The 23868-nt window shown below is 38.0% G+C and overlaps 1 protein-coding gene across 2 annotated transcripts in view; it reads right to left on the minus strand.

Annotated features, from left to right (window-relative positions):
* The window catches only part of LOC137004313 (cGMP-dependent 3',5'-cyclic phosphodiesterase), a 142105-nt gene extending 123644 nt beyond the window's left edge, over window positions 1-18461 (minus strand). The window contains exon 1 of one of the 2 annotated variants that reach the window (XM_067364532.1): window positions 18261-18461. In XM_067364532.1, the coding sequence (XP_067220633.1) occupies window positions 18261-18331 (71 nt within the window). In that variant the 5' untranslated portion in view covers window positions 18332-18461. The remainder of the gene's footprint in view (window positions 1-18260) is intronic. The other variant, XM_067364537.1, reaches the window with a different exon arrangement.
* Window positions 18462-23868: the final 5407 nt, after the last annotated feature.

Genomic DNA, 23868 nt, shown 5'->3' on the forward strand with positions numbered 1-23868 from the left:
CAGGTAATTAAACACCTGTTTGTTTCTCTCACACACACACACACACACACACACACACACACACACACACACACACACACACACACACACACACACAGGAGTCCTACAGTCATAACATACTTTCCTGCACTGAATTAGCTTTTCTTCATTTAAATGAATGTGTTCATGTTTATATAACTGTGTGTGTGTGTGTGTGTGTGTGTGTGTGTGTGTGTGTGTGTGTGTGTGTGTGTGTGTGTGTGTGTGTGTGTGTGTGTGTGTGTGTGTGTGTGTGAGAGAGAGAGAGAGAGAGAGAGAGAGAGAGTGTGTAAATGTCAGATAAAGGAAGGTGACCTTTCTGTACACAACACCTGAGGGGGACAGTGTGTGTGTGTGTGTGTGTGTGTGTGTGTGTGTGTGTGTGTGTGTGTGTGTGTGTGTGTGTGTGTGTGTGTGTGTGTGTGTGTGTGTGTGTGTGTGCGTGTGCGTGTGTGCGTGTGTGCGTGTGTGTGTGTGTGTGTCTGTGTTGTTGAAAGCTCCACACACACACACCAATCATCCAAACACACAGATCAACAGATAGTCATTTCATCTATTTTGTTGTATGGTCGTTCTCCTAATTAAGTTTGTTCTGTTTTTATGGCCGCATTATTAATGTCTGTAATATATAACGCAGGACAAAATGTGTTTGAGTGATGAGAAACACCAAACCTCTGTAAACTCTTCATTATTCATCATGAGCGCTCATAATTATTCATGACTAATTATCATATCAGCACAACTGTCAGAAAAGAGCAACACAAGCAAATACCAGCGGATGAGCCTCAAAGCCAAATGATTATTCATACGTCGACGTCCAGAGGCATGTGAGTGTGTGTGAGTGTGTGTGTGTGAGTGTGTGTGAGTGTGTGTGTGTGAGTGTGTGTGAGAAAGAGCAGATTGCATAAAGCACTTACCCAGAAAGAGCAGCTATAATCCAGAAAGAGAGAATTACTCAGAGAAAGAGTTAGAAAAGAAAAGAAAGTTGGACAGAAAGAAAAGCAAGAAAGAAAGAAGAAAAAACTATAAAATGAAAAAGCAAACACAAATAATGTAAGCATGCAACAAAGAAATAATGCAAACTGTTGTACTGCATGCACATAATAAAACACAACTAAACATATAATCACATTTTTGTGCATTTAATCAAACTCCACAGTATTTCACAAACTACAAATAAGCAAAGATTCGTCCATCACTTAGTAGAATCTATATGAATTAGATGAAGACAGACGGGTTATTCAAAAACACACTGGACTGCATTAAAGTCACTCGCATGTTTGAGTTTTGTTCAGTGAATAACTGGCATGAAAACATCAAACCAAGAAACGCTCACAAAACAACTCAAATTATGAACACAAACCTGTTGAATCATTTAGAAATGATTATGTTTTAATTATATTTTATATTATTATATTATATTTTTAACTTATTTACACTGTAATAGCATTTATTATTAAATTTAGTTATTATTATACATTTTAAGCGCGTTTAGTTTTGCATTACGCATGAGTTTTGTGCAGTACTGCCACTTTAAAAGCATAAATCTGTTTCCTGAAAGAAAAAAGGCTGAGATAAAGAGATCATCTGAACCTAGTAAGCGACCTGCTAACCATCACACACACATTCAACTGAGAAACTGAGATCTTCCTCCTGCAGCCTCATCCTCATCCTCGGCTTCATCCCCCTGCAGGTCCATCCATGAATAACAAGAGACAGTGAGAGAGAAAGAAGCGCAGGATGAATGAGGATAGAGGTGAAGGAGTGTGTGTGTTTCAGGGCTGCTAAAGACTGCATGAGCTCCATATGCTTTCTTTTGTTTCTGCTGCTGAGTTATAAATTATACATTCCTAAAGAAACTCTGCCGCCACACACTCACACACACACACACACACACACACACACACACACTCACACACTCACACACACACACGCTCATATGCCTCCACACATGCGCTGTTCTGTTTTGTCTGAATAATTCATGTGTTTATTATAGAGCAACTTTCTGCGCTGCACTTCCACAAACAACAGATTCATCAACACTGTCAAACTCCATCATTTCTATAAAACACATCCGACAAACACTAAAGCAAACAATCAAACTCCTGAAGATCCAAATCAGCATCTGTCATCTGATACCATCTCAAACTGAATGAACAAGATAAATAGATATCATGAAATCTCATCATCTGCATCAGTTTCATCAGCTCTGACTCTGAAATTTGGGGGCAAGAAATGAATATTTTTATTCAGAAAGGATGAGTTAAACTGATCAAAAGGTTCAGTAAAGACATTAATAATGTTACAAAATGTTTCTATTTCAAATAAATGCTGTTCTTTCACACTTTCTATTCATCAATGAATGCTGAAAAATAAAATGTGTGACGGTTTCCACACAAATCTGAAGCAGTGTTTTCAACACTGATAATAATCAGAAATGTTTCTTGAGCATCAAATCATCATATTAGAATGATCTCTGAAGGATCATGTGACACTGAAGGCTGGAGTAATGATGCTGAAAATTCAGCTTTGATCACAGGAATAAATTACACTTTACTATATATTCACATAGAAAATAAATATTTTAAAATGTAATAATATTTAAGATTTTTTACTATATTTTTGATCAAATAAATGCAGCTTTGGTGAGAAGAAGAGACATGCTTTATGATATACTGCTGCAAATGGTATCCAAAAATGTGCAGTATGAATGGGATTCTGAGCACAGCCTGTGTGTGTGTGTGTGTGTGTGTGTGTGTGTGTGTGTGTGTGTGTGTGTGTGTGTGTGTGTGTGTGTGTGTGTGTGTGTGTGTGTGTGTGTGTGTGTGTGTGTGTGTGTGTGTGTGTGTGTGTGTGTGTTAAATCACTATAGGACACTGAAGTGAAGGTCACTCAATTTAACATTCCCAGAACATCAGCCACTACTCAATTCCCTGAAAAATCCTGCGTCTCCATCCCTCTCTCCTTCTCCTGAGGTCTTTTCATTGTTTTTCTGCTCACATCTCTGTCAGTGTACCTTCATAAAACCATCCAAGCATCCTGGTGTGTGTGTGTGTGTGTGTGTGTGTGTGTGTGTGTGTGTGTGTGTGTGTGTGTGTGTGTGTGTGTGTGTGTGTGTGTGTGTGTGTGTGTGTGTGTGTGTGTGTGTGTGTGTGTGTGTGTGTGTGTGTGAGTGTGTTCACTGAGGAGCAGCTTTACTGCTGATGTCAGTTTTACACGCACATTAAAACACAATCGTGAGCAGCGCTGTTCTTTAATCCCTATTAAGTGCACTTTACTAGCTACATATTGACTCTTAATCTCCAGTAAACTCCCTACGGATGCGTGCGGCTCCGTGTATTTATGAGTTCAGCAGTTATTTATTCATCTGAACACATGTCGAGTTTTCGTGTACTGTACCAAACGATGAAGACGATGATGACGAGAGTCAGTCAGGAGTGACAGGAAACAAACAGACGAACTCTAGAGAACAACAAACATCCAGAAAACCTCATTTTAAGGCTGACATCTGCCATTTCTGCTTCACTAGCAGCACAAAACAGAATCCCAAAAACAATGTGTCCTGAGCACCCTAGCAACACCACGCCAACGTGCTTAACAACAAGTCAAGTCAAGTCAAGTCAAATTTATTTATATAGCGCTTTTACAATTGGTAATTGTTTCAAAGCAGCTTTACATATTAGAAGCACAAAAAAAAAGGGAAGTGGTTAAAACTGTACAAACAAGCGTGGTAATATGTAACATATACAAGATGGTGCTACATTAAGCCAATGTCGGCTGACTTCCAGGGGTGGAAAAAACCCCCTAGGAGAAAAACCCAGCGTGCTAGCACTGGGAAAAAAGTCCTAGGAGGGAAAAAACCCCTTGGAAGATATATATATGTAAATGTATATGGAGATCAAAATCTGAATTGTACATTTTTATTATAGAGATTAAAAATCGATTATATATAAATATATGTAAGCGGATACGGGGATCCCGGGCTACGTTGTAGTCAGGTCCAGACGCAGGTTCTCCATCTGACCTGGATACGGCTTGGATCCAGCACCCGGCAAACCTCAGGATAAGCAGAGAGACAGATATTAGCGTAGATGCCATTCTTGTTCTGATGTACAGGTATATCTAGTGTTATAGGAAATGTTTCCTATAACGGATTTGAAAAATGTTAATGTATTGATAATGTGTTATGTGTATGCAAGAGCAAAGAGATGTGTTTTTAGTCTAGATTTAAACTGACAGAGTGTGTCTGCTTCCCGAACAATGCTAGGAAGATTGTTCCAGAGTTTTGTTGCTTAACAACAATACAACACTCAGAATACCCTAGCAACCCCACTGCCATGTGCTTAAAAACAAACAACACTCAGAACACCTTAGCAACCATATGGCAACGTGCTTAACAACAAACAACACTCAGGACACCATAGCAACCCCACATAGCAGCGTGCTTAACAACAAACAACACTCAGAACACCTTAGCAACCACATGGCAACGTGCTTAACAACCAACCACACTCAGAACACCATAGCAACCCCACATAGCAGCGTGCTTAACAACAAACAACACTCAGAACACCTTAGCAACCACATGGCAACGTGCTTAACAACCAACCACACTCAGAACACCTTAGCAACCACACGGCAACATGCTCAAAAACAAACCACACTCAGAACACCCTAGCAACCCCACGGCAATGTGATTAACAACAAACAACACTCAGCAATGTGCTTAACAAACACCACTCAGAACACCTTAGCAACCCCACAGCAACGTGCTTAACAAGCAACCACACTCAGAACACCTTAGCAACCATATGGCAACGTGCTTAACAACAAACAACACTCAGAACACCTTAGCAACCACACAGCAACATGCTTAACAACCAACCACACTCAGAACACCTTAGCAACCACACAGCAACGTGCTTATAGTAACAACAATACAACACTCAGAACACCTTAGCAACCATATGGCAATGTGCTTAACAACAAACAACTTTCAAAACACCATAGCAACCACACACAGCAACGTGCTTAACAACAAACAACACTCAGAACACCTTAGCAACCACACAGCAACGTGCTTACCAACCAACCACACTCAGAACACCTTAGCAACCACACAGCAACGTGCTTACAGTAACAACAATCCAACACTCAGAACACCTTAGCAACCATATGGCGACGTGCTTAACAACAAACAACACTCAGAACACCTTAGCAACCACACGGCAATGTGCTTACAAACAAACCACACTCAAAACACCTTAGCAACCACACGGCAACGTGCTTAAAAACAAACCACACTCAGAACACCTTAGCAACCACACAGCAACATGCTTAACAACACACAACACTCAGAACACCTTAGCAACCACATGGCAACATGCTTAAAAAACAACAACAGTTAGAACACTTTAGCAACCACATGGCAACATGCTTAACAACAAACAACACTCAGAACACCATAGCAACCACACAGTAATGTGTTTAACAACCAACCACACTCAGAAGACCTTAGCAACCAAATGGCAACGTGCTTACAGTAACAACAATACAACACTCAGAACACCTTAGCAACCACACAGCAACGTGCTTACAGTAACAACAATACAACACTCAGAACACCTTAGCAACCATATGGCAACGTGCTTAACAACAAACAACACTCAGAACACCATAGCAACTCCACACAGCAACGTGCTTAACAACAAACAATACTCAGAGCACCTTAGCAACCACACAGTAATGTGTTTAACAAACAACCACACTCAGAACACCTTAGCAACCACACAGCAACGTGCTTAACAACCAACCACACTCAGAACACCTTAGCAACCACACGGCAACATGCTCAAAAACAAACCACACTCAGAACACCCTAGCAACCCCACGGCAATGTGATTAACAACAAACAACACTCAGCAATGTGCTTAACAAACACCACTCAGAACACCTTAGCAACCATATGGCAACGTGCTTAACAACAAACAACACTCAGAACACCATAGCAACCCCACACAGCAACGTGCTTAACAACAAAAAACACTCAGAACGCCTTAGCAACCACATGGCAATGTGCTTAAAAACAAACCACACTCAGAACACCTTAGCAACCATATGGCAACGTGCTTAACAACAAACTCCTGTCAGAACACCATAGGAACCAAACACAGCAACGTGCTTAACAACAAACTCCTGTCAGAACACCATAGGAACCAAACACAGCAACGTGCTTAACAACAAACTCCTGTCAGAACACCTTAGCAACCGCACGGCAACGTGCTCAAAAACAAACCACACTCAGAACACCTTAGCAACCACACAGCAACATGCTTAACAACACACAACACTCAGAACACCTTAGCAACCACATGGCAACATGCTTACAGTAACAACAATACAACACTCAGAACACCTTAGCAACCACACAGCAACGTGCTTACAGTAACAACAATACAACACTCAGAACACCTTAGCAACCATATGGCAACGTGCTTAACAACAAACAACACTCAGAACACCATAGCAACCACACAGTAATGTGTTTAACAACCAACCACACTCAGAACACCTTAGCAACCATATGGCAACGTGCTTAACAACAAACAACACTCAGAACACCATAGCAACCCCACACAGCAACGTGCTTAACAACAAAAAACACTCAGAACACCTTAGCAACCACACGGCAACGTGCTCAAAAACAAACCACAACTTAGAACACCTTAGCAACCATATGGCAACGTGCTTAACAACAAACTCCTGTCAGAACACCATAGGAACCAAACACAGCAACGTGTTTAACAAGCAACCACACTCAGAACACCTTAGCAACCATATGGCAACATGCTTAACAACAAACAACTGTCAGAACACCTTAGCAACCACATAGCAACGTGCTTACAGTAACAACAATACAACAGTCAGAACACCCTATCAACCCCAAAGCAATGTGATTAACAAACACCACTCAGAACACCTTAGCAACCACACGGCAACATGCTTAACAACAAACACCACTCAGAACACCTTAGCAACCACACGGCAACATGCTTAACAACAAACACCACTCAGAACATCTTAGCAACCACACGGCAACATGCTTAAAAATGAACAACACTCAGAACGCTGTACATGTGACACACAAGACAAGAAGTTCATAAGAGCTCACGTCTCTTTTGCATTTATTCATTATTAAACAGAGAGAGAGACAGATAGACTGAAGCATCTCATAAATTATTAACACTAGAAATGTGTGTGTGTGTGTGTGTGTGTGTGTGTGTGTGTGTGTGTGTGTGTGTGTGTGTGTGTGTGTGTTCTCTACACATGTATAAAATGGAGTTATTCTAAAGAAGTTTATTAAAGACTTACTGAGATGATAATTTGTTTCTCCTTTACAAAAATGTGCCATCACAAAAGAAATGAAGAAAAATGATTGTGAAAGAACTGGAACTGTTTAAGGGAGATCTCATATTCATTTATTCTGCAGTGACAGTAACTAATGAAGAAACTCTGATTACCATGGTACATTTTCTATGGGTTTTTTCCTTCAGATAAAGGAGGAAGACACTATCTGACCCACAAGAGTTTAACACATCACACACTGAAGGTTAAGGCACAGATGACCTTTGACCTGACCTGTCTTGTTCATGACCTTCCAGAATCACACACCTGAGCTCAGAGAGTGTGATCAGCTCAGCCCAGACAACCAGATTTCTGCTTTTTGGATTTAATAAATGCAGCCTTGCTGAGCAGAAGAGACTTCTTACCGACCCCAAAGATTTGACACCAGAAAGAAACATTTACACAGAAATCACATCACAGATGACCGGAATATTCCTGTAATCAAACTCACAGACTCAGTAAGTTTCTCTTGGATCTCTGGAGGATCAGAGGAAGAAAAGAGGAAGATGATTCAGTTCCCATCGACTCTTTCAGGGTCAATTTACTGCTGTGAAGTCAGACAGTTAATGAGCCGAGCCAAGGCAAGACAGACAGACAGACAGACAGAGAGAGAGAGAGAGAGAGAGAGAGAGAGACAGGTGCTATCACTGAGAGAAAGGGTTTGACAAACAGAAAAATTGCTTCTGTGTATTTGCATATGTGAATTTTGTTCTACAGGATCTCTGAACTGCTACACTGAATGCTAATGCGCATACACACTCTATCACACACACACACACACACACACACTCAGACGTTCTTCAGAAATGCACAACCCTTAAAGCTATTAGGGAGTATAAGGATGTATTTTATCTCTGTCTTTATGAAAAGACACTGTGTGAAATGTATATGAAATATAATAACTGCAGGACAAATGTAAAACTTTAAAGTTCCCTTGAAATCCAAAGTGAAATTTTTTGGCTGTTAGTATGAATATGTTAAGGTTATCTATAAGACATGTGCTACAAACTAATGACAATAACTTTTAAAAGATATATGCATTCAAAATGTACAGTCTCATCATATTTTCTGTCCAATCATGAATGCTCCTTTTGTAATATAATTGTTTTATTATTATGTAATAAAATGTATTATGTCATTTGTTTGTCAAACTGTACAAATACTTTTTCTGCACAAAATACACTTAATATGAAATAAATTTGTTATTATGAGCACGAAGACAGAAGTATTGACCGTTTTATATAAACATTAGAATTCTGAACAGCAAATTCTTTATTCATAAATGCTGAATATCCAAAACTTGCTCTTGCAAATAAAATTGATCACTTTTTTTTACACTATATGGTGAATGGCACATGGTGCTCTACAGTATATACAGTGGGTACGGAAAGTATTCAGTATTATACATTTTTCACTCTTTGTTATATTGCAGCCATTTGCTAAAATCATTTTTTTCCTCATTAATGTACACACAGCTCCCCATATTGACAGAAAAACACAGAATTGTTGACATTTTTGCAGATTTATTAAAAAAGAAAAACTGAAATATCACATGGTCCTAAGTATTCAGACCCTTTGCTCAGTATTTAGTAGAAGCACCTTTTGATCTAATACAGCCATGAGTCTTTTTGGGAAAGATGCAACAAGTTTTTCACACCTGGATTTGGGGATCCTCTGCCATTTCTCCTTGCAGATCCTCTCCAGTTCTGTCAGGTTGGATGGTAAACGTTGGTGGACAGCCATTTTTAGGTCTCTCCAGAGATGCTCAATTGGGTTTAAGTCAGGGCTCTGGCTGGGCCATTCAAGAACAGTCACGGAGTTGTTGTGAAGCCACTCCTTCGTTATTTTAGCTGTGTGCTTAGGGTCATTGTCCTGTTGGAAGGTAAACCTTCGGCCCAGTCTGAGGTCCTGAGCACTCTGGAGAAGGTTTTCGTCCAGGATATCCCTGTACTTGGCCAAATTCATCTTTCTCTCGATTGCAACCAGTCGTCCTGTCCCTGCAGCTGAAAAACACCCCCACAGCATGATGCTGCCACCACCATGCTTCACTGTTGGGACTGTATTGGACAGCTGATGAGCAGTGCCTGGTTTTCTCCACACATACCGCTTAGAATTAAGGCCAAAAAGTTCTATCTTGGTCTCATCAGACCAGAGAAACTTATTTCTCACCATCTTGGCAAACTCCATGCAGGCTTTCATGTCTTGCACTGAGGAGAGGCTTCCGTCGGGCCACTCTGCCATAAAGCCCCGACTGGTGGAGGGCTGCAGTGATGGTTGACTTTCTACAACTTTCTCCCATCTCCCGACTGCATCTCTGGAGCTCAGCCACAGTGAACTTTGGGTTCTTCTTTACCTCTCTCACCAAGGCTCTTCTCCCCCGATAGCTCAGTTTGGCCGGACGGCCAGCTCTAGGAAGGGTTCTGGTCATCCCAAACATCTTCCATTTAAGGATTATGGAGGCCACTGTGCTCTTAGGAACCTTAAGTGCAGCAGAAATGTTTTTGTAACCTTGGCCAGATCTGTGCCTTGCCACAATTCCGTCTCTGAGCTCTTCAGGCAGTTCCTTTGACCTCATGATTCTCATTTGCTCTGACATGCACTGTGAGCTGTAAGGTCTTTTATAGACAGGTGTGTGGCTTTCCTAATCAAGTCCAATCAGTATAATCAAACACAGCTGGACTCAAATGAAGGTGTAGAATGATCTCAAGGATGATCAGAAGAAATGGACAGCACCTGAGTTAAATATATGAGTGTCACAGCAAAGCGTCTGAATACTTAGGACCATGTGATATTTTAGTTTTTCTTTTTTAGTAAATCTGCAAAAATGTCAACAATTCTGTGTTTTTCTGTCAATATGGGGTGCTGTGTGTACATTAATGAGGAAAAAAATGAAATTAAATGATTTTAGCAAATTGCTGCAATATAACAAAGAGTGAAAAATGTAAGGGGGTCGGAATACTTTCTGTACCCACTGTAGTTTATAGTGCTAGTTTATGGTTCCGGTCATATTTAGAAAGGTTAGGCAGTTATGAATCTGATGGGACTGCTCTGACAAATGGAGTTCCACAAGGTTCAATCCTTGCACCTATTCAGTTTGGATATGCTCTCACTAGGCCATATATTGCTTATCACAGCTTTGTAGACGACACCCATATCTATCCATCTCTATCACAGAACGACTTCATTCCCTGCCTGTGCCTGTGCTTAAATGACACCAACAGCTGGATGTGACAAGCTTTCTTCGGTTAAATAAAGACAGAACGGAGGTCAGTGTGTTTGGCAATAAAGATGAAGTACTAAAGCTGAAGGCATACCTTGACTCGAGGGGTCTAAAAACTAAACAAAGTCAGGAATCTTGGTGTCGTCTTTTATTTTATTTTTTTTATTTCTGAAGATTTTTGCCTTGCCTATAGTGGATAATGAACGATACAGACAGTTTAACCATGCTGAATGGTGTCTGGTTTTGCATCAGAGTACTGATTATACGTGCAAGTTGCACCACAAAACATCCAACCTATTTGAATTCTACACAGAATGCTGTATTTTAAAGTGTGAGAGGAGATCAAACATCGCAAACGGTTAGACATCCTCTGCATTACAAACTTCTGATGAGTAGAAGGGATAACATGAATTACACAGTTTTAACACTGAACATCATTTGATTTACTACAAACTATCACTGTATTGCTGTAGCAACAGTTTTATATTAAATATAAAGGAGGAATCTTTGGACTGCATTTTTAATAGAGCTGCGGCTGCACACACTCAACACGAGCTGTGTGTGAAACTGTTAGACAGACGGCGGTGAAGCGACACACAGCCTGAGGGGAAACAGATTCTCATACACACAAACACACACATTCTGCATGCAAAAGGTGGATTTGTTTTGGCAGAATGACGACACTCCCGCAGGCTGTAAAACAGAGGTGTGTGTGTGTGTGTGTGTGTGTGTGTGTGTGTGTGTGTGTGTGTGTGTGGTTCACTGATTGTTTTTACACTAAAACTCACTAACAGACTGAGCTTGAAAGGACAATAAAACTAAATTAAAGCTCTCTGTGTGTGCATGTGTGTGTGTGTGTGCGTGTGTGCGTGTGTGCGTGTGTGCGTGTGTGCGTGTGTGTGTGTGTGTGTGTGTGTGTGTGTGTGTGTGTGTGTGTGCGTGTGTGCGTGTGTGTGTGTGTGTGTTAGTGTGTTAGTCATCTAATACAAAACAGGCATTGAATCAAAACACCACATGACAGCCACACACACACAAAGAGAATATTGTTTAATCTATAAATTCCACCAAATGCGCATCTGTCTGTCACGTCTTCTATTTAAAGAGTTTTACATATATATATATATATATATATACATATATATACACATATATATATGTATGTATATATATATATATATATACATACATACACGCACACACATATACATATATATAAACAGATTTTATGTCATATACTTTGCAGACACTTTCCAATAACGAAAAATGGGATTTTCAATTTCAGTAACAAAATGAATAATATGAATATAGAAATAATGTTTGATTACTAACAAAGATTCTACATTCTGCATGTTGACAGATCTAGGGGTTGTGGAAACAGACATATGAACACACACACACACACACACACACACTCACACACACTTGCTGGTCCGGGTGTTTCGGGGCTTGAAAATGAAGTCAGTCACCTGTATGAAAGACCCATTAGTTGCTCGGCAACCGCTGAGAGTCAATCATAAAAACCCTCTTTCTGGACCAACTAATGCAGCAACACTCAGTGTGTGTATGTGTGTGTTTGTGTCTCATCCTCACTGGTCATTGATTGGCTAATGACTAAATAAGTGATGATGTCATTATAGTATGAGTGGGTGACATCATTTCACAAACACAGTAATATAAAGGGTAACGTATGGTCAGGCTATCATTATCACAAAACAAACTCCATTTATAACACAACTACTTCTATTAATGAGTAAATGCCCATGGAATATCGATAGAAACATGAAATTATAACAGCTACAGGATGACCAATGCATGATTATACAGTTCAGAGTCATTCAACGGCCACATAATGACACGACTGACCAATTATAATCAAGTATACAGAGAGATTTGTGATGTAGAGACTCATCTGGTAAAGAAACAGCACATTTTATCAAGCAAATGTTTCTAACAGCACATGAATGGATCTGAAACATCCCATATCACCTGTGTGTCCAACTCTATTCTCATATTCGGTCTGACATGTCGCACTTGTCTCAATGATCCCGTGCGCTTCAGCATGATGGGAGTCTTTTCTCCCACAATAATAATCTCACGTACACTGCCTGAAGCCTTTAACACAAGACAAATCCTCTTCTCCATCTGATGGGCCTTTAAATGACATTTGGGACATGATTTATAGTATCTTATCCATTTCACATTGACCTGAAGGTCACCTTCTATCACTCTTCTGTTGAGTTAAATAAATTGGTGTTTCTGGGAGGAATGTGTTTTCTCTGCTCTTTACTCTCGTACTTTCACCTTAAGGCATGACACTACAGGTGAATAGGGTCAAAATAGGGTCAACATACAGTTGATTGGTTACATTAAGAATTGAAAACTTTTTTTATATTATAAGTTTCTAAAATGTTTAAATATGCAATTGAGATTTAGACTTAATATCAAATTTAATATGCATGAATTTGCATACATTTGCAGAACATTATTGGATAAAGTCAGGTTCATAATTCTTGTTTGATTTTGTTGACATATTAGAGAGAAAGTTTTTTATAGAAGGGATTTTAGATTTCTCTTTTTATTGCTCCATAAATCAGAATATGCTGTCAACATGGGGGAAAAAAACATTTTCACCATGTTTAAGGAATAAAATGTTATAAAATTCAGGCAAATGATGTAATGAACAAACCCCACTGTAAAAATCTTCAGAATACAGATATGAATAAAACTGTAAGTTTTGGTGTATGTAAGTGCTGCTGAAGTGGAGAAAAAAACTCATTTTGAGAAAACGGCCATTAAAGATATGTATTGAAGTTGAAATCTACAGACGCAAATAGAGAACACTTAAAAGTCTATTTTGGATTTTTTCTTTCCACTAGTCTGAAACAACACATTATCAACAGCCAAATAAGCCAAAATCTCAAAACTGACCTGTACATGAAAAAACTAAGTTTATTTCAGCCTCAGGGATCAATATATCATCTTCATTCTGTAATAATCTCATGTTGATGTCAAATGCATATATAAATTCTGCCTGATGATTAATGACTGAAATTAGCCAATTAAGAGAAGATCATTAATGCTGACATGCTTCAACAAGATGCACCACAGCTCTGCCTTAGGGCATTGACACCAGGTGTGTGTGTGAGTGTGTGTGCACCTGACACTGTTACCTTGACAACCTTTGAGTATTTCCCCAAATGTCCTTGAATACAAGTTTTGTCAGACTGACCTCACGTCTGGAGATAATAATGACTCAAAACTAAAGCTAATAAACTCACGTCTGCTTGCCATAGCTAATGAGCAAATATAATAGACTTGACTGTTTTATTAAAATCTGGATTGACTACTGATCAACATAAATCTATATACCATAACCCTATGAAAAAAAAAAAAAAGTATTTCCTTTTAACATTTAAAATTTTGTTCAATCAGAACTTATAGTGATGTTCATTTATATCTCTGAACAGGATTTCTTATTATGTGCTTATATTATGAAGACTAATAAACAAAGAACTTAATACATACAGAAAAATGGTTAAATTAAAACTTTTTAGTGGTGCACCAACATTTTTTTTTTTTTTTTTTTTGAAACTGAAATTAAAGTTTTCATTTTGCCAAAACCAAAAGTGAAAATAAAGTTTTTAATAATCACTTAATTATTCAAATGTATTTAATAATCAAAAATTGAATAAAAACAGAATTGTATACAAACATTTAAGTGCAAATTAGACAATTTTAATGACATAATTATGCTTCTATACCAATTGAAATATAAATGTTTTAATGGTTCCTACAATAAAAACTTGTTTTCATGACATACAATAATTAAGACATAAAAATATAACAAATATGTAAGTGCATATATTTATCAAAATGCTCCTCTCTAAAGTTATTTTTCTAGCTAACTATTGAGTTTATGGTCATCGATTGGCTTTTCTGAGGTAAATGTGACATTATAGTTCACAAGTTATTGTTATTGACGTCTTTCCGCGGCTGATTACACGAGAGATGAGTAGTTCACGATCCGTCACCACACATTAAAAAGACACAAAAACACATTTATTGACTGAATTTAGTGATAAAACTGACGTAATTTGAAATCTGAGACTTTGTTTTGTATCAAAAGTATCAAAGCCCAAAGATTATTGTGATTATTGAATGGCAGGAGCTACAAGTAAGGTTTAGGGAAGTTTCGTTCAAGCATCAACAGAAAACAGCACAAACTGAAAAATCGATACTGAGATTTAAGAATCAAAATCGGCTCATCAACACGAAGATCTATTCACGCCACTGGAGAAGTGCTAATTACAGTCAACGTCACAGTTTCAATCAATGATTTTGGCCCTCTTAAAGCAGTTTTCCCATCAGTCAAGGTTTTTGCACAAAAACACCCTCACTCTTTTTATTCTACTGTACCTTTAAGACTTCCATATGTAAATGACTCTGTGATGGTCTTTCTGCATGTGAAAAGAGTAACAATGCCCCTGCTAAGTTTGTGAATACTGAATAGGTGTTGATATGTAAATGTGGGCGGTCACAAGCGTCAGTGTCTGCCTCAGACGTGTTGTTGTTCTGTTTCCTACAATGGTACAATTCACGAGCGATGTGCAATGACCTGAGAGCCCGACCGGCACCGAAACACCCTCCTCACACTGGAAGAGCTGGAACACTTTCTCTTTTTCTCGGCTCTAATAACCTCATCTGGTCGCCACGGCAACATCAAAATGGACAGACGACATCATCGCAGAGCCGCATTCTGATGCTGTCCGTCACCACAGACGCTCCGTCACGCTTACAGGAATATTCTGGGTTCAGTGTCAGCTCAGCATCATAATGTCATAATGTCCGTCATCACAGAAAATAATATCACTTTTACACTGATGCACTGCACAAACACAAGCTGTTCAATCTTCCACACACACACACACACTGGATGATATTGAAATAAAATCAATATCAATATATAAATGTAGATTTTTTTGCTTAGTATTACTCTTGTTTTCCATTAAAAAGATCTAGACATTCTTAAAATCTAAAATCAATAAATGAAGTGAGTTTGAGCCTAAAACAACAAACAGAAAAATACATTTAATTTAAAGGGAAAGCAAGGTTATTCTTCTGACCCCATTGGCAGATATAAGTTCTTGTTTTAAGCACAAATTCACTTCATTTTTCAGTAAAAAAAATACTTAATATCGTAAGTCATTTTGCTTCTCAAGTAAATTAGAGAAACATAAAACATGATTTAAGATGTTTAGATATTTGCAAAGACAAAATACTAAGAAAGAATAACATTTTATTGTAGTTTAGTGCAACTGTCAAATCATGCAGGCTGCGGGTTCATTAACCTGTTAGCGTCCCACTGTACCGCGGTACACACACCTTTCAAAAGCATGTATACTCCACATGGTTCAAGAACAGTTTACTTTGGGTGTGCCTTTGTAGTCAAATTTTACAGGAATGCTGCAGGGTTAAATATTAAATACATGCACTCCAATTTTTTAAGTTTTTCCCAAATTATTCAGCCCTAAAAGGAAGGATCGCAAAGCCTCCAGAGTAAAAAGGCATTTTTCATAGTAAATGTAAGTTATTTAATGTAAGAATTACTCCCCTAAAAAAATTCTAGAATGATTAAGAATTTCCAAATATAGCTATTCAAAACATCTGGAGAAAATTCCCGTACTTTTTTTTTCATTTTGCAATATACTGAAGGAAAACAAATGTCAGTTTTCATTTTGAATACTCATAACTTATCCTGTTTAATCTGAAACTGTTCAAAAATATAATAAAAAATATCCAAAAAACAAAACACACACTCATATTGCACACTTTGGTAAATCTGTGTTTTGTGGATGAAAGAGAGGCTGTTATCACACAGCTGTCTGGAGAGGGACGCCCTCTCACACACTCTTCAAACTGTGAGTGTGTGTGTGTGTGTGTGTGTGTGTGTGTGTGTGTGTGTGTGTGAAGGGGCTCTTTATCAAGTGGAAAGCTGTGGAAATGAGTATGTGTGGGAGGAACAGAGAGAGATCTTTTGTTCATCCATACTTTCAAAACTTTTCCTCTATTATTTTTATCATGCTCCGGCTAAATCTGTAGTAGACCACAAACAGGGTAGATAGATAGATAGATAGATAGATAGATAGATAGATAGATAGATAGATAGATAGATAGATAGATAGATAGATAGATAGATAGATAGATAGATAGATAGATAGATAGATAGATAGATAGATAGATAGATAGATAGATAGATAGATAGATAGAATTAAAACTTTTATCTTCAGAGAGAGTAAATATAGGTGGAAGCTCAAACTTTTACATTTCAAGTCAACGTGGAACACTGTTAATCGTACTTCTGTAACGTCATATTTCTGAGAGAAAGAAAGGATATTAAATGTAGTCATTACACTCGTTTGTTTTCTCTTTATAATAGTGTTCACTGATGAATAATTCACAATAAGACCAGGAGCAGGAGTTAGGAAAGTGTTGACTTCAAACACGCTGACTGATACAAACCTTATCAAATGAAGGAGAGAAAAGCAAAGAGAGCGAGACGGAGGTATAGTTTCAGAAACGTGAGCAGCGGCACAGACTAAAATAGACTCAGAGAAAGAGACAGATGATTCATTCTCTCTGCTGATACGAGTTTTGTTTGGGGCTTCTGCTGTTTAGAACAGAAACACACCTGCCTCAATAAAACACACACACACACACACACACACACAGGCCTACATCAGAGAGCACGTCTCATAGACTTCCATTGGGCCTGTGATCTTTCGTGTCTCCTGATCTGACCCTGAATCAGTCAACCCTCACAGATCATCAGACTCACAGATAAACTTCATCTGGAACATTTGATTTGAGACTCTTCACACATCAAATGTCCTCACAAGACACTTGTTGTGAAGTTTCACTACATTAGGACATTTGACCGACACAATGAACCACACACACACACACACACACACACACACATAAAAGATCTCAACTGAACTGTGCTCAAGCTGCTGAACTCAATATGAACTCAAACGTTGATCTGAGCTGCAGTTCACATCCATTTTACGGGTCAGGGAACCGCTCAAGAACATGTCCAGCTCATATTCATACATGAACTTGTGTCAAGACCATCAGATTTTTACAAGAATCACCAGAGCTGAGATGATCCTTCACTGAACCGACAACGAAATGTTCCCTGAGCCGAAAGAGCAATCAATGAGACATGAACATCTCTGTTAATACTCACAATAAAGCACCATGGTGTTACTCTGGTACTTTGGACACTGATAATAATGCCTTCCCAGCAAACAGAGAACGCGCTCAGAACTTCTGGGAAGATCGTTTTCCCAACTTCATGGGAACATCAGCAAAACGTTCTTGTTTGAAGTAACTTTGACCATCATGGTACTGAATATGGTTCATTCTGTAAGTACCACAGTAGCACCATGGTACTTTGCGCACGCAGTACTGTGAAGCTGCTTGTGATCCGGATGTGATTTCATAAAGATCTGATGCTGAAGACGCACAACAGACGCGACGCGAACGCAACGCGCCGTTCTCATCATCAACCGATCCACTGTCGCGTCGCGTCTCTGATTAGATCGAGTTCGGTACTCACAGTTCGGACGCCGCCGGGTTCTGGTACTGTTGGCTACGGCAGAGCAGCGAGTGTCCGCACGCCTGACCCATCGCGCATCGTGCCGGAGGCGCCGGTACCGGGAGTCACTGATGACAGCGGTGATGAGGAGGATTCCCGCTGCTGGTAGAAGAGAGGAGATGATGCTGATGATGAGCTGAGAGAGGAAGACAGATGCGCGCCTGTGTGTCTCTGTGTGTTTCTGACTGTCTCTCTCTCTCTCTCTCTCTCTCTCTGACTGAAGTGGGTTGGGCGCGTTCTGTAATAGATCCGCGCGCGCGCTCGTGTGTGTGTGTGTGTGTGATCGATCTGAAAGGCGTTTCCTTTCTGCGACGCTTTCACTGTATGAACAAACATCAGCAGCAGCTGCTAAAGTTTCTGTGCACTAACTCACATCATCTTCGTCATATGGAGTCTTAATCTTAATTATGACATAAATGAAAAGTCAAAATTGTGACATACTCTTATTAGTTATATGACATAAAAAAGTTGAAAATATGAGACAAAGTGAAAATTACATTTTAAGTCCTAATTGTGAAAATCATACTATGTCATAATTGACCAAAAAGTCCAAATTAAGTCATAGTTATGAAAAAGTCAAAATTGTGACATACTAAGTCATATTTATGAGATGAAAAGTCAAAATTATGAGTGCTAGCTATAAATAAAACATTGTTGAAAATATGAGTCAAAATTAATGACCCTTGCCAGGAGTTTGATTGACAGGCGATCTAACCAATCACAGCAGAATCTGCCATTTTGTCAACAAATCAGTCAAAGGAGTTAGTAGATTAATGTCGGTGGACTTTAACTTGAAAAATGGTGTGTACTGATGTCTTTCCGTGGTTGAAACAAGATTCCTTCTGATGTTCATTCATGTTTATTTGATGCTATAAATAGACTAGTATGAAGAGATGATCGGAACCGCTTGAGCTGAGGCGCTACAGCGATCTGTCACGACACAAAAGCCACAAAACGCTTTTTATTGATTGAATTTCTTTAAAAATGTCAAAATTTGAAATTTGAGACTTTGTTTCATATCAATTGAAACAAATCGCGACGTATTTTTCACTGCGTGTGAACATGAAGTGTGGCGAGAGATTGGCATGGCAACAGTAACTAAAGGGGGCGGGTCTTTGTGAACGGTCAATTATGACAAAATTCACAATAACAACACAAAGTCATACAAGACGAAAAGTCAAAATTATGACATACCAGTTATAACATAAAAAGTTTAAAATGTGAGATTAAGTGAAAATGAATGACAAACTCAATTATAAATTAAAAGTCAGAATTATGACTTAAGTTGAAAGTATGAGATGAAGACAAAATTAATGACATACTATGCATTATTATGGCATACTAGTTATATGACATAAGTTATAAATATGAGATAAAGTGGGGATTAATGACATTCTAAGTACTAATTATTAAAATAAAACCCAAAGTTATGACATACTGTCATAATTATGACCAAAAAGTCTAAATTATGACATACTCAGATGTAGTTATTAAATAAAAAGTAGAAATTATGGCATACTAAGTCATATTTATGTGATGAAAAGTCTTAATTATGACATATTTGTTATAAGTATAATATAAAAAGTTGAAAATATGAGATTAAGTCAAAGCTAATGACAAAGTAATAATTAAAAATTAAATCACTTATGAGTCAGAATTATAAAATGAAAAGTCATAATTATGACACACTAAGTCATCATTTCATAATTGGTCTAGTCATAATTATGACTTACTATTTTGACTTTTTGTCATAATAATGATTAATAAAAGTATGATTTTCTTATGTTGTGGAAATGGGCTTCCATATTCATCTGAGAGGAAAATTACTGTTAAACTGATGATCAAATGATGATGATGATGGTTTTCTTCTACACTATACCAGTCAAAAGTTTGGAAGAATTTACATTTCTGCATCAGACAGTTTTATCCAAAGTGACTTATTAATGGTACACATTTGATTAGTTAATGCAGGATTCTATGTTTATTTATGATTATGATTTTATGTTTAGCTAGGTTACAAAAGGTCAAAAGATACTGTATTTCAAGTCTTCTAGTTTATAACAACAAACAAACCCAATTATTCACTGAAGATCTTCACCTCCAGCTTTAGTCAACCATTCAAACGTGAATCTGATTCAGAAAGAGAAATCTTCTCTATATAACATTAAAATATCTTCAGTAATAATCAGTGCTGACTGGAACACACACACACACAATGTCTGTCAACTCAGTAAATGAGCGAATCCTCATGGAGACTGTGGCGATTCTGTCGGGACGTCACTGTCAGTCACAAACACAATCACATGACAGTCGTCAAACACAACTGCACAAACACTGATACACACTCCCGCTCGCACGGCTTGTTTGTACTGCAGCAGAGCATCATGGGAACGGGCGCCGAGGGAAACAGGCCAGAATTCATTCACTGACTTTCCAAAAACACTGTTCCTATTAACCACAATAAAGCTACTAACATCATTTTTGATTATTGAAATGAAGCTGAATCACTTTACAATGAGGTCTAATTATCTGCATGAGATTATAGATTCACAAATTAATAATTTCAATTAATGCTCTTTTTGAGCTGAAGAGGAACCTTCATGTTTCTAAATTAAAAGGGGAAAAATCATTTCTCATGATATAATTCCTTCTAGAAAGCAATTTCACAGGACCTGAATGAAGCCTGAAGGACAGACTGATGAAATAAAGGTGAGCAGCATCAGGTCTGAATCCTTCATCGTGTTATCGGACAGTGTTTATCTGCGCTCATGAACAGAATCAAAATGAGTCTGCAGAAAACATCTGATCGCATGATTCACACGGGACGCTCGGAGAGAAACCATCGCCGGAGGACATTCGCTCGCTCTCATTAACTGATAAACGCTCACACAGCAGCAGAGCTTTCAGTGGACGGCAGCTTTACACTGCAAACAAAATCAACTGAGTCTGTGCTTAAAACAAGGTCAGAAAAACAGACACTTCAGAAGGAAAACAAGGTTATTTTTCTGACCACATTGGCAGATAGTTGTTCTTGTTTTAAGTCAGTACTCAAGTCTCAGTATCTTCAGTCATTTCGCTTCTCCGGTGAATGTATCTTGATTTAAGAATGTTTAGATGTTTGTGCTGGAAATACTGAGGAAGAACATCAGTTTGTCCCTCACTTGATCTGTAAACTGCATGAAAACACTGGCTAAACTATTTATTTCTTCTTGAAATTTGGTAACTTTTTCTCATTTAGGCTCATGAATATGACTGCTAAGTTTTGACACATTGAAGCGTTTTAGAAAAGGTTAGGGTTAAATCGATGGTGTTGGGGTCAGTTTGTCCCATACTCAATCTGTAAACTGCTTGAAAACACTGGTTAAACTATTTATTTCTTCTTGAAATTTGGTAACTTTTTCTCATTTAGGCTCATGAATATGACTGCTAAGTTTTCACACAATAAAGCGTTTTGGAGAGGTTAGGGTTAAATCGATGGTGTTGGGGTCAGTTTGTCCCACACTTGATCTGTAAACTGCATGAAAACACTGGCTAAACTATTTATTTCTTCTTGAAATTTGGTAACTTTTTCTCATTTAGGCTCATGAATATGACTGCTAAGTTTTCACACAATAAAGCGTTTTAGAGAGGTTAGGGTTAAATCGATGGTGTTGGGGTCAGTTTGTCCCACACTTGATCTGTAAACTGCATGAAAACACTGGCTAAACTATTTATTTCTTCTTGAAATTTGGTAACTTTTTCTCATTTAGGCTCATGAATATGACTGCTAAGTTTTGACACATTGAAGCGTTTTAGAAAAGGTTAGGGTTAAATCGATGGTGTTGGGGTCAGTTTGTCCCATACTCAATCTGTAAACTGCTTGAAAACACTGGTTAAACTATTTATTTCTTCTTGAAATTTGGTAACTTTTTCTCATTTAGGCTCATGAATATGACTGCTAAGTTTTCACACAATAAAGCGTTTTGGAGAGGTTAGGGTTAAATCGATGGTGTTGGGGTCAGTTTGTCCCACACTTGATCTGTAAACTGCATGAAAACACTGGCTAAACTATTTATTTATTCGTGAAATTTGGTAACTTTTTCTCATTTAGGCTCATGAATATGACTGCTAAGTTTTCACACAATAAAGCGTTTTAGAGAGGTTAGGGTTAAATCGATGGTGTTGGGGTCAGTTTGTCCCACACTTGATCTGTAAACTGCATGAAAACACTGGCTAAACTATTTATTTCTTCTTGAAATTTGGTAACTTTTTCTCATTTAGGCTCATGAATATGACTGCTAAGTTTTGACACATTGAAGCGTTTTAGAAAAGGTTAGGGTTAAATCGATGGTGTTGGGGTCAGTTTGTCCCATACTCAATCTGTAAACTGCTTGAAAACACTGGTTAAACTATTTATTTCTTCTTGAAATTTGGTAACTTTTTCTCATTTAGGCTCATGAATATGACTGCTAAGTTTTCACACAATAAAGCGTTTTGGAGAGGTTAGGGTTAAATCGATGGTGTTGGGGTCAGTTTGTCCCACACTTGATCTGTAAACTGCATGAAAACACTGGCTAAACTATTTATTTCTTCTTGAAATTTGGTAACTTTTTCTCATTTAGGCTCATGAATATGACTGCTAAGTTTTCACACAATAAAGCGTTTTAGAGAGGTTAGGGTTAAATCGATGGTGTTGGGGTCAGTTTGTCCCACACTTGATCTGTAAACTGCATGAAAACACTGGCTAAACTATTTATTTCTTCTTGAAATTTGGTAACTTTTTCTCATTTAGGCTCATGAATATGACTGCTAAGTTTTGACACATTGAAGCGTTTTAGAAAAGGTTAGGGTTAAATCGATGGTGTTGGGGTCAGTTTGTCCCATACTCAATCTGTAAACTGCTTGAAAACACTGGCTAAACTATTTATTTCTTCTTGAAATTTGGTAACTTTAACTCATTTAGGCTCATGAATATGACTGCTAAGTTTTGACACATTGAAGCGTTTTAGAAAAGGTTAGGGTTAAATCGATGGTGTTGGGGTCAGTTTGTCCCATACTCAATCTGTAAACTGCTTGAAAACACTGGCTAAACTATTTATTTCTTCTTGAAATTTGGTAACTTTAACTCATTTAGGCTCATGAATATGCTTACCTTTACTGTAGCTTGTTAAAGACTAAAATATGAAATAAAAAAGAAAACTTACATTTAAGACTCAAAGTTTACTTGAAATTACTGCTTGTTTTTTGGATTCCAGTTACTAATCTGATGCAGAACTGAAGTGTGAGAAGCGTCTTTAACCATCAAGGGTTTGAGAACCAGATTTACAAATAGCAATAAATATTAACAATGACTTAGATAACATTCATAATTAGTTAAAACTGAAATAATTATTTGCACCTCCGTGTGTAGTCACTACAATTAGGTAAATAACAAAAAAAATAGGTTTTCTGTTTTTACATGAATCTTTTAAGTTATTTTATTCATTCATTCATTCATTCATTTTTTGTGATGTTTTTGTCGAATTGCATGGAAATCAATGGGTGTCGATTCCCAGCTACCAAAATATGTTCCTATTAAGTTATGAAAACA

The sequence above is a fragment of the Chanodichthys erythropterus genome, chromosome 17 (assembly GCF_024489055.1).
Source record: "Chanodichthys erythropterus isolate Z2021 chromosome 17, ASM2448905v1, whole genome shotgun sequence".
Taxonomy (NCBI): domain Eukaryota; kingdom Metazoa; phylum Chordata; class Actinopteri; order Cypriniformes; family Xenocyprididae; genus Chanodichthys; species Chanodichthys erythropterus.